Genomic DNA, 12341 nt, shown 5'->3' with positions numbered 1-12341 from the left:
TAGTTCCCATTGAACTGATGCAGGGCCACCGCTGGCATGTATGCAAATTAGGAAAAGGCACGCCTGCCAGGTCTGGGCGTGGCTTGGCGTGCGCAGCACGGGATGGGTTCCGGGCCCCACTGCCCCCTGCCGGGCAGCTCTGTCCAGGCACAAACGTGCACACGTCTGTGGCGGCCCCACGCCTGGGCAGTGTAGCTCCAAGGGATGCGTGGGGGAGTTTTCAATCTTCCCTCTCCCCAGTTCTTTCATAGGATAATGCTAATTTCTTAATCTCACGTAAAATGCAGCTGCCAGACACGTTGACCACCTGCCCCCTTCCAATCAAATCCTGATTTTAAGGTTTTCCTATGGGGAGATTCTGGCTCCCCCACAGAGCTGTGGAAACGGACATTTCCCACCCGTTTCTCCTCTGCTTCCAGTCTGCCCAGCTGCTGGAAGGGTCTTGCTCACAGTTTCCAAGGTGCTTTCTTTCCTTTATAATTTCCATTCCCTGATCACTCCCCAGCTCCCGATTTTTGTGCTCGTGAGTTTTTTCATTGGCTAAATTTTTTTTTGTAACAGGAAGCGGTGAGAAAGTATTAATTCCAGTGCCTTGGGTGTGACTGTCTCTCAGCCCTTACCTGACCTGACCTCACAGGGGCGCCCAACCCCTGTGATCTCCGTGTCCTTAGGAAACAGCTTCCTCATTGGCTCCTGGGGCTGCTCCTTCTCAGCCTCTTGGATTGACTCCTCCTCGTTTTCCTGATCTCTCAGTGAGCCTTGACATGCAGGGACCATCCTCTCCTCTGCTCTGCCGACACCGTGGCCCTCGGCTTTTGCACGTGCTCTGTCACAGACAACTCTCAGGTTCGCACCTCCCCGGCCTCTGCGCTGCACTCCAGACTCGCCTCTCTCGAGGACTGTTTTAGGGCACCTCAGTCCTGATGTGCCCCAAAGCAAACCATTCATTTCCTTCTCCGGCCGTGCGCTGCTGCCACAGGCTTCCTCACCTGAGCAAAGGGTGACTCCTTTTTCAGGTTCTCACGCCAAAACCTTGGTGTCATCCCTGGCTTGTCTTTCTTTCTCTCACCCCCACCTCATCAAGTGCTGTCGGTTCTGGGTTTGAAATAGGTCCCGAAACTGGATTGTTTCAAACGACCCTCTCAGCTAGCACGCAGGTCTAAAGCAGTGTCACCTCTGGGCCTGGGTCCTCGCAGCAATCTCCTAATTCACTTCCCTGACTTGGCCCTTCCTGCCACCCGCCTCCCCACTCTCCAGCCAGAGTTAGTCTTCTTCAGTGCAGCCAGACCAACCCCAGGTGAACCTCAGAGAGATTGCCACCACCTGAGACCATGCACGCTCTGTCCCACCTCCCAGGGTGAGCCTCGAGGAGCCTAAAAGGGCCAGTATGGCTCCACATGGCCAGGCCCCTGCTGTACCTCTGGACATCGCTCAAGCCTCACTGCCCTTCATGCACCTCCCTGGAACACGCCAGACCCGACCCCACCCCAGGTCGCTGTACTTGCTGGTCTCTCTGTCAGGAATGCCCTTCTCTTGCATGTTCTCTTGCTTGTTCCCTCATCTCCTGACTAGTTTCTGCGTGCAGGTCATCATGAAAGATCGGCCTTCCCTGGCACGCTCTATTAAATAGCACCATGCTCCTGAGCCCCAATTCCCTTACCCTGCATTATTTTTCTTCCCAGAACTGCACAGCACTTCTCTCCACTGCGTGCATGGGTTTGGGTGCCTGAGTTTGTACACACATTTAGTACTTATATCTGTGCACGTACACATGTGAGTGTTTGATCACTGTCTGTCTTCCCCTCCAAGAATATAAGCTCTGTGATGGAAAGCATTTTGTTTTATTCTCTGTCCTATCTTCAGTGTCTAGGAAAATGCCTAGCACATCATAGCTGGTGTTTCATAGATATTTGTGAAATGAACTAGACAATCGGTATACTGACTAAAAGTTACATACACTATATAAAATAAAATATATTAAAATTTGACTTAAATTTTCCTGCATTGCCCAAGCAGAATTGGGCACCTTGAAAGGCATTTAAAGACATACAGTGTTTACCCTTGAACCACAGTGAAGCCACATAACATCTGATGGATATTGGAGGGAAGTCTGCCATCTCTGCACTCGGTAAGTAGATTGTCTAAAGATAATTGGGCAAAACAGGAGCAATTCACTAATATTCCTTAACCCTCTTTGGCCTTGTGTTGAATCAGGAAACAGTATGTGTACTACACGCCTGTTTGTTTTTACCAATTGCTAACAAGTTATATTACTAAACAGGATTTGTGGTCCCGTCGTATTTAAGTGAGTATATCCTGCATGCCATGCTCACTACTGCAGACGCTGAGGAATTCAGGCCAATGCCTTGTGAAGGAATGCTCACCAGTGAAGTCATGAATTATGTTGCTACTGATCACCCTATTGCAAAAGCTACTTGTTTGTGCAAAGATTCCCTGACATGAGCTGGTAGCATATTAAAGTGCATTTACTGAAATTTAATATGTGATTTCAGTGACATACAATTGAAATGTACTTGTAAGAACCAAAAGATAAATCCATGTAAAACAGGGCATAATTAAGAAAATTTGTTTTACTTTTAAAAAACCATACTAATAGCTCACCTTGTTTAGCAGCCTAAAGGATACAGATCTAAATTTTTCTAGTATTTTTTTTCATACGTGTGTTACTGTTAAGTCTTTATCTTTGAAATGAACACACAGAGGTACAAATACAATATTAACCAGACAGACTTTAACGCCTGTGTGTATTTAATACCTGTGTACTAGAGATGCCGCACACACCAGGCTGGCTGGAATGTGAGCTTTGGACTTGGGCTCCCCGGGTACGAGCGCCAGCTCTGGCTCTTGCCAGCTGTGGGTGCTGAGCAGACTGTCTTGTCCACGTGATTGTTTCCTTTGAGGATTGTTGTGAGGAATGAGATGGGTATCCAGAAAACACTCAGAATCACACTGAGCACAGACTCATCACTCAGTAAATGCTAGCCATTATTATTAACCACCTCTAATAAAAATAAAGTATTCCATCACATCTGCCTTTGTAGCTAATGGGCTGCATTAATCCAATTTGCACTCATTTGTCAAAAATATCCAAATAGTGTCATGTGAAATTATTCCTAACGAAAGAGAACGTTTTCTACAGCAGAGGGATGCTTAGCACCTTCAGAGACGCCGGTTTCTCTCCATGAGGCTACTGATTCCACGCACTTCAGATGTCGTAACTGGTACTCAGAGCCCTTAGAGATGTTTCCTGGGCTACTGCTTAGAAAGATCCCCAAGAACGCCTACAGCAAGCGCTGGCTTACAATGTGCTTCGTTATTGTATTGGTAGTTTGAGATCATGACACAGGGATTATGAGATCCTGGTGAGTTTACTAATTCTCTTTATTTTATATTTCGCTCAGCTCTGTTACCCCCAACTTCATTAATATGTGTCACCCCCAACTTCATTAGTATGTGTAAAAATGACAGGAGATGGTTGTACAACCATATTAACCACAGTGCTTATGCTTTTGCATCTGTTTTAGGGAAGGTTATATCATAAGGAATATTTGTATGCTAAACTTAACCTCCTTTCTAGCCTTATTAATTCTAGAAGTCACAGTAGTTATGAGAAGAGGTCCAGTCTAGTCTTGTTAATTCTACAATATGTGGTAGGCTAGTCTTATGTTGAATTTGAAATTGTAGAGTATGTTAGGACTTAGCGTTCTTAGTTCAACTCATCCATTCATATTATGGAGAGACAGGTAAACCACTGACAATTTTTTTCCTGGTTGGATTTTCCTAACCTTTTTCTTTAATTGAAGCAAAATCCACATAACTTGCAATTAATCATTATAAAATATATGACTCAGTGGCATTTAGTGTACTCCCAGTGTGGTTAAATAGCTACTGCTCTGTAGGATTCGAAACGCTGGGTCATATAGTAACTTTATGTCTAGCTTCCTGAGAAACCACCAAAACGTTTCCCACAGAAGCTGCATCATGGTACATTGCCAGCAGCAACACACAGAGGTCCTTATTTCTCCATATCTTTGCCAAAACGTTTTTCATTTTCTTGTTTTTATTAAAACCATCCTAGTGGGTGTGAAGTGATACACTGCTGTAGTTTTGGTTTGCATTTTTTAACAACCAATGGTATTCAATATCTGTTTATGGGCTTATTGGACATTGTGTACCTTCTTTGGGGAAATGTCTGTTCATGTTCTTTGCCCATTTTAAAAATTGGATTGTTTGTCTTTTTGTTGAGTTGCAAGAGTTCTTTATATATTCTGGACATTAAAACCCTTATCAGATATGTGATTTGCAAATACTTTCTCCCATTCTGTACGTTGTCCTTCCACATTCTTGATAAAACCCTTGGATGCACACATATTTTTCACTTTAATGAAGTCCAGTTTATCCATTTTTCTTTTGTTACTCATGCTTTCTGTACCAGATCTAAGAATTCATTGCCAAATTTATGTCAAATCTTCAAATTCGTACAGAACTGCAAGGGACCCCCAAAAGTCAAACATTATTTTAAAAAGAAAAACAGAGTTGGAGAACTTATGAATTCTGATTTCAAAACTTATCACAAAGGTACAATAATCAAAACAGTATGACACGGACATAAAGACAGCCACAGAGACCAATGGAACAGGACTGAGATTCCAGACAGAAACACAGACATCTATGGTCAACTGATTTCTGACAAGGATGCCAAGGACATTCCATGGGCCTTGAGGTTAAAGACTTTCTCTTTAACTAATGGTGTTGGGGTGACAGGGTGACCAAAGGCGAAAAAAATGGAGCCACGCCCCCGCTTCACTCCACGTCCAATAATTAATTCAGAATGAATCAGTGATCTAAATATTAGAGATAAAACAATACAACTATTAGAAGAAAACATAGGGGTAAATGTTCAGCATGGATAATTTCAATCCACGGATAATTCCCTACTCTAGTTAAAAACGAACACATTCTCCATAATAACTTTTGCCCCAAGATTACGGGGATGGTCGCAACACCGACTGATTGAGATTCATCTCTTTTCATCCCCCCTATCCGTTTGGATAAATACTCCATCAGACATGCCCTTGAAGGTAATCAGAAAGAAGATAAAGAATCAAGTACTTAGGCAAATCCTAACTAAAAGTTCAACTGTCCATAAGTAATAAAAAATAGAACTCAAATACACATCTTAAACCAAAGCCACCCTTTTGTTTCTAAATTCTTTTTCCAGGTTGATTAATTCTTCTCTTTCATCTCCCCTTTATCCACTAATTTTATTAGCAGTTGTTAATGTAGCAGATAGGAGCACAGTGCCTGGATTCAGAGGGCCTGGAGTCCGATCCCAGCCCGACCCCTTCCTTAGCTGCTTGTCATTTATTTTTCAGCTTCCTCATATTTTAAATAAGAATATTAGTGCCTACCTCATGGAGTTGTTTCCTAGCACATAGTGTGTGCTTCTTAAGTGTGTGCTATTATTCCTAGGACTAACAGAAGATGGATTAGGCCAGAGAGCTATTTCTATGCTTCCTAAAACACTGGTCCATAGTTACACACAGAGAAGCTAGAACAAAGCAGCTCATTTGGTGGCCATGATTGTGTGCCTTGTGAGCCTCCAACTACAGGGAGTGTAACTGACCGGGGGCCCAGCTGTGCTCTGAAATCCATCCCCACGTTTGCACAGAGGCCTCCCTTCCCACCAGCTGTTCCTCACCAGTAACGTGCTGGGGGAGGCCGTTCCTGGGGGCCTTGGGACTCCTCTAATGGCCAACTTTGGCTGGAGCACTCTTCGTCAAAACTCCCTTAGTCTGAAGGACAAGCGCGCTCGCCCTGTGGTGTCTTTGTTATGGGTCACTCGTGCATCATGGTCTGGGGCTTTCCCAGCCTTTCCTGGCTCCCTCCATATTTTTCTCGTGCTTTTCATCCCACCTTAGTGCCTGATTCCTACAGGACGTGGACTAATACAGTGTGGCATTCAAAGCTCTCGTGGCCATGACCTACATTCCACCTTGGTTCCCAGAGGCGCCTCCTGCTTTCCCAGCCGGGAGCCCGGGACCACGCCCCCTCACGGAGCTGGCGCTCACCACCTGGCCACGTAAGCCTCCTGAGTCCTGTTTGTCAGTGGTCACGCTTCTCATGTGTCACCTTCTCTAAGCCTCTCAAAACCTGGCAGCCAGGTATCCTCTTTCCCTTCTGGCAACTTCCAGGACTTTTGCCTTTGAGATTTTTAATAAGCTTATTAATAGTAATAACTATTTCTTACTTTGAAGCCCCAAGAGTCCCCAGCTTGTGTAGCACAGACACTCAAATATTTGTAAAATGTAATTGGAAAGTTGGAGGAAACTATTCTAATGAATTTAATTTTTAACGTTCAGGACTTCCAACAGCTCATATCCATTTGGCTTGATGTAGCAACACTGAACTTGAATGAATAAAAAAAAAATCCTGTGTATCCAAGCACTTAGGACAATGCAGCATGTAGTAACTCAATTTAAATCTCTGCTTAAAATTCATCATCTAATTTGGCTAATTTTTCCCCCCGGAGTGAGATGACATGAAATTCTCAAATAGTTTTGGGTTTGTCTGTGTACATGAACGTGGACCAGGGAACCAAGAAAAAAAGAGCTGTAAGAGAAATGCTTCCTCCTTTCACAGAGCGCCCTGGCCCTGGCACCTGGCGTTCCTGCCCTTGGGCCCCTCCAGAAAGGGAGAGGGAGGCCCTGGCACGTCAGTGAGCTTTCCTGGGGTAAGGTGTACACTCGGCCGTGTGAGCAGGCACCGGTGAGCGCGGTCCCCGGGGACTCTCGGTTCCCACACACGCCCGATCATCTCTGGCCCTTCTGTGGTTGGCGTTCATCGAGTGCATGTTGCTTTTGGTCCTCACCACAGACCCATCTGGTACAGGACAGGAAACGGAGGCTCTGTGACCGAGTCACACTGCTAGGTCACTGCGAGGTCACTGACCAAACCCTTGGGAAGTTTACTCTCGGTGTCCAAGAGATATGCTAATCATAGGACATTCCACTTCTTCCCCCAGCCTCACCACAGTGCTTTTTCGGGCAGCGTCCTTGGGCAGTTCTGCCCAAGGAAGGCGGCATAGGGTCGAAGGCCAGGTTGGGCACCTGGGCAGAGTGCAGCCCTGGTGCCAACTCAGCAGCTGCAGGTGCAGGCTGTGACTCTTTCACTCCGGGCTCTCACCATTTCCGGTTCAGATCACAAGGCTCAGGTAAGACTTCCTCAGGTGGAACGCAGGAAGAGGGTGGCTAGTGGAAGGATCAGATAGCACCTGCTGGGACGCTCATTTATTAATGATTTAACAAGGGCGATCACATGGGGCAGCTGCTTTTTTTTTCTCTGCCCTCATTTTCCTCGCCAGCAGACCTGACACGCGCACCAGATGGATGGGTCCAGCAAGGAGGAAGCGGAGGACAGCACCTTCACCAACATTCCCCTTGCGGATGACACAGGTAAGGGAGGGCCCGATGACCTCCAGACCACAAAATTCAGCAACTGCTCAGCGGCTTTTCAAAGGGATAATTTTTATTATGATAGTAAAACAGACTCATTGTAGAAAGCTTGAAAAAATATAGCTACAAAAATAAGACAAAAAGTTTTTATTTATGAGCTATTTTTTTCCTTTTAAATTAAGTGATTATTTTTAAAGTTCCCATGGTTGTGGTACATGGACTTTAAAAAAAGTAAATCAACACATAAAATTATAAAATATTTATTTCCTAAAAGCTCAGGAAACATGACTTTGAGGTTGTTACTAAAAACAACCTATGATATTATATTTTGTTCAATTAGAGTCAATTTCTTCCCTACTTTGTAAAATAATTTTTATCATTTCTGAAAAATAAACTAGAATGTGTTGCCAATCACTTACAGAATTGTTTCAGAAACTGTCTCGTTTTTAAGCAAGGGCAAAGTTTGCTACATTCAGCCTGAGAGAAGGAAAAAGGGGCGCGGCAGTTCTAAAATGCTGATGGAATAACTCCCCCCGAGAAATTAACAATGCTGGATTGTTCCCTGTTAACTGGAAACACTTCAGACCGATAAGCACCCACGTCTTGGGGTGTGTGTGTGTGTGTGTGTGTGTGTGTGTGTGTGTTTGGCCTGGTTTGTATCCAGTTCCTGCAGCACAATCCTAGTAAGAAGCCAGGACTGTGGCTAAGCCGTGGGGGTTACTGATTTTGATGAACAGAGAGCAGAGCATGAATATTTAACATCAATTGCTCTTTCACACAGCCACGCTTCTCCACTTTCTCTCTAAATGCTCAGATTCAAAAGGCCTCTTTCAAAGTGCAGCCAGACAATTAGCACAAACCTCCAGCCAGCCGGAGCTAAGCCTCCCCTCCTGGCACCGCATAAACATGCTGGGAGTTTTGGAAATCAAAGAGGAGCATTCTCAGCTTTTATGAAGGAAGGAAAGAGAGGGCGTTCTGGGGCTGTTGGAGCAAGGGGACACCTTGGCTCTAGCGTACTCTTTCCAAGAAGTTTCAGAAAATGACAGCTGCAGAAGGCAGCGAAGGAAGAAAACAAAGACCAGGGGAAACCCGTCTCCTGGCTTCTAGGAGGCGGGATGAGCCAGGAGCCTGTGCGGGGAGCCCTGCCTTGCCGTGGGCGGGCGCCCTGCACAGGGAGAGCTTGCTCGCTCCGAATTCGCCCGAGCGAGTTCTTTCTCCATTGTGACGTGCACTGGGCCCGAACGGGGGACCGTTGGTGCGGCTGGGCAAGGAGCCATCCTGAAGCCACTCTCTCCTCCAGTTCTGGGTGCGGCGGACAAAAGCATTGGAGGAGGGCGGGGGACCTGAGGTCAGGCGTTCTGTCCACTGCTGGCGCCCCTCCCAGTCGCTTGCTTGCTAACCGAGTCGGAGGCCGTGGACAGAAAGGCTGAGTAAGCTAGGACCGGGTAAGCGCTTCTCCTGGGTCGGCAGAGACAGTGGTGGCGCAGGGAGGGTCCCAGGGCTCCCGCTCGCACCCGCCGCCTCCTAGCGCTGGTGAGAGGAGTCGCAGACCCGTGGGGCACAGAGGGCCTGCGGGGATGGTCCCGCGCGGTAACTGGCGGCGGGCGCGGGGAGGAGCACTGACGGGTGCTGGTCCAGCCCTCCAAGGTGTCAAATAGAAATTGTTCGTCCACTGGTAACGACAGTGCGCCGAAACATCACGCGCTTTGGCTTTTGGAGACAATCGTCTCAATTTGATAACGGTAGCACTGGTTCTCCATGGTTAATCAGAGGTTCTCAATCTTTGATAAGTAAACACAGGAAAACGAATTATTAGGAAATGCAGCTTGTTTAACAGACGTGGTGGAGCCTATGCTAGCGTACCGTGTTAAAAACGTATGGCTTGTATTATTAAAAAGTTTAGTATAATTTATTACTTTTCTTCTTGCTCTACATTATATATATTACTATATACATGGAAAGGAGGTCCAGAGAGGTTCAGTGACTTGCCCAAGGTACACACTGGCTACCTATGTGTTGTGCTTGAAGCTGCTCGGCCTGGAGGCTGTGGGACAAGGAACGTTCATTGTTACTTCTGATTGGACGCCAGGCCTCAAGTACTCGGGCGCTAATTCCCAGTGTGGCTGCTTGAGACGCAGTCACGTGCCGCCCCTCCCCCCCAACCCCGAGTCATAACACTGTCTCTCACTCGGAGCACAGCAGGAGAAAGGAGAAGATAGGTGCTAACTCGGAGAGAAAGCTTTTTGGGAAGAGGACTGAAGGCATGACCTTTGGTGTATCTTCCAATCTAAATTACATTGGCGATCCTTCTCCCTGGCGGTCTGCAGGCAGCCAAGACCCAGCTGGCCGGGGCGGCAGTCAGCCACTCCCATCACGAGCCAGTTCAGGCTCCCTAACCCGTGAAGGTTAGTTGTATGGATTTCCCACCCGATATCTCCTATCTCCGTAGAAACAAGGTGTTAAATGACAGGATTCTAGAGCAGCTTTAACCCTACGCTTCCCAGACGGCGGGCCGAGGGGCCCCAGGGAAGCGTGGCAACCCCCCAGCCGCCCCCCCCATCACACCCTGCAGGAACGAATGGCTACAAGTTGTTCTCCATCTCACAGTAGATGAGTCACTTTTCTTCCACTGACATCTCTTTCAAAGCTGGGTTTTCTGTGGTCGCTGTGGTGAAAGCAAGTTCTCTCTTTTTTTTTTTTTTTTAAGATTTTAGGGAGGGAGATAGATAGATAGAGAGAGAGAGAGAGAGAGAGAGAGAGAGAGAGAGAGAGAGAGAGAGAGAGAGAGAGAGACATCAATGTGCGGTTGCTGGGGGTTATGGCCTGCAACCCAAGCATGTACCCTGGCTGGGAATCGAACCTGGGACAATTTGGTTCCCAGCCCGCGCTCAGTCCACTGAGCTACACCAGCCAGGGCGCAAGTTCTCTTTAAAATCAGCGCGGAACAGGTAATGAGTGGCGTGTCAGTCTGGGAAGAGGGGAGACGCCGTGAGATGCCCCGGAGGCTCGCCCATACGTCCCCTAAGTAGGTAACTGTGTGTTTCCAGAGTGAAATTAAAAAACGGAAACGTCTTTCCGTTGAGGCGTAGTGTTGTTTTCAAACGGTTACTGAGCTTGAAGGACATAAACACTTTTATTGAGGTGTTTGGACCTAAACAGCAAGGAACTCTGTAATATTTTTCTGGGCTTCGGAGCACTATGGAAAAACTGCTCAGGCTTAAGGGCAGCGTGAGCCCAGGCAGTCCGGGGGTCTCTGGGCCACGCCCCGCGGTAGCTGGGCCGGCCTCCCTTCCGAGGGAGATACAGACCTCCGAGCAAACATCTGACGGTGCTGACCTCTTTCCTTCCCGCGTCTCCGCTCGCTCGCGGGCTTGGGCGCTGCCATCCTGCTCAGGCTCCCCTCGAGCCTCTCTCTCATCATCCCTTCCTTCAGATGTTTCCTTAGGGTTCTACCCTTGGCCTCCTTTCTTCCCTCCCCAGACACACTCTCGGGACGATGTCACCCACTCCTCGGAGTCTCCTCACCGCTGTGTTGGGCGCCAGCGACTCAGGGACAGAGGGTGCGCATTGCAACACCCTGTGGGCCAGGCGATGTATTTGCAGAACAGAGGCAATGGTGTTTCCTCGTTTATTTTATTCAGTTTTCAAAATAAACTACTGATATGTCTATTCTTCTTTCAGTTTATTGGCTTTTTCATCATGCATCATTTTTTTAGTTAAATTTGTTTTTTTATTCCGATGGGGTAAGAACGTTTAACATGAGATTCTACCCTCTTAACAGATTTTTAAGTGTATGATAGGGTATTATATCACAACGTTATACATCAGATCTCTAGAACTTACTCATTTTACACACCTGAAGTTTTATACCTGTTGATTAGCCACTGTACCTTCCCCAACCCCCCAACCTGCCACCAGCGACTGCAACCATCATCCTGTTCTTTGCTTCCCGGAATTTATGTCAGATTCCTCACACCTCCTGTAATATAAGTGGAATCCTACATCATTTGTGACTGGCTTATTTCACTTAGTAAAATGTCTACGAGGTTCCTGTTGTGGCGTATTGCAAGATTTCTTTCTTTTTTAAGTCTTAGTAATATTCCACTCTGTGTGTATACCACATGTTTGTTTACCCAGTCACATGTTGATGGACATGTTTCCACATCGTAGCTGTTATGAAGGTGCAGCAATGAACATGAGAGTGCTAATATCTCTTTAAGATCTTGATTTCAATTCTTTTGGATAAATATCCAGAAGTAGGAATGCTGGGTCACATGGTAGCTTGTTTTTGAAATTTTGAGGAACCTCCATAATGTTTTCCATAGTGACTGCATCATTTCGCCTTCCCACCAACAGTGTAACAAGGCTCCGATTTCTCCACATCCTCACCATCACTCGCTGTCTTTGTTTCTTTGATGGCCACCCCAGCAAGTGTTAGTGAGGTGATCACTCATGGTTTTGATTTGCATTTCCCTGCCATGTAGTGACATGGAGCAAGTTTGCACATGTCTGTTGGCTATTTGTATGTCTTCCTTGATGAAGTTCCAGTCCTTTGCCCATTTTTAATCAGGCTTTTAGTGCTTTTATCCATTCTGTGAGTTGCCTTTTTACTCTTGCTTGTTTCCTCTAGTGCGCAGAAACTTTTTGGTCTGATGTAGTCTCAACTGCCCATTTTTGCTTTTTTTGCTTGTACTTCTGGTGTCACAGCCATGAAATTATTGCCAACATCAACATCATGACACTTTTTCTTTATGTTTTCTTCTAGAAGCTTTATAGCTTCTGGTCTTTCATTTAAGTCCTTGATCCATTTTGAGTTGTTTTTTTTACTTTTTTTATTTTTTTGGTGTATGGTGTCAGATAAGAGCT

The 12341-nt window shown here is 46.3% G+C and overlaps 1 protein-coding gene across 5 annotated transcripts in view; it reads left to right on the top strand.

The window, feature by feature from the left end:
* Window positions 1-7271: 7271 nt before the first annotated feature.
* SCOC (short coiled-coil protein) overlaps window positions 7272-12341 on the top strand; it is a 29637-nt gene continuing 24567 nt past the window's right edge. Inside the window, exon 1 of one of the 5 annotated variants that reach the window (XM_045831559.1) lies at window positions 7272-7475. In XM_045831559.1, coding sequence (XP_045687515.1) covers window positions 7406-7475 — 70 coding nt within the window. In that variant the 5' untranslated portion in view covers window positions 7272-7405. Of the gene's footprint in view, window positions 7476-8899; window positions 8921-12341 lie in introns of those variants that run through there. The other 4 variants (XM_045831558.1, XM_045831557.1, XM_045831561.1 and 1 more) reach the window with 4 other exon arrangements.

This window comes from Phyllostomus hastatus, unplaced genomic scaffold (genome assembly GCF_019186645.2).
Source record: "Phyllostomus hastatus isolate PE091 unplaced genomic scaffold, TTU_PhHast_1.1 phas_contig_159, whole genome shotgun sequence".
Lineage (NCBI taxonomy): Eukaryota > Metazoa > Chordata > Mammalia > Chiroptera > Phyllostomidae > Phyllostomus > Phyllostomus hastatus.
The sequence above is the reverse complement of the archived record's forward strand: the minus strand, read 5'-3'. Positions and strand labels throughout refer to the sequence as shown.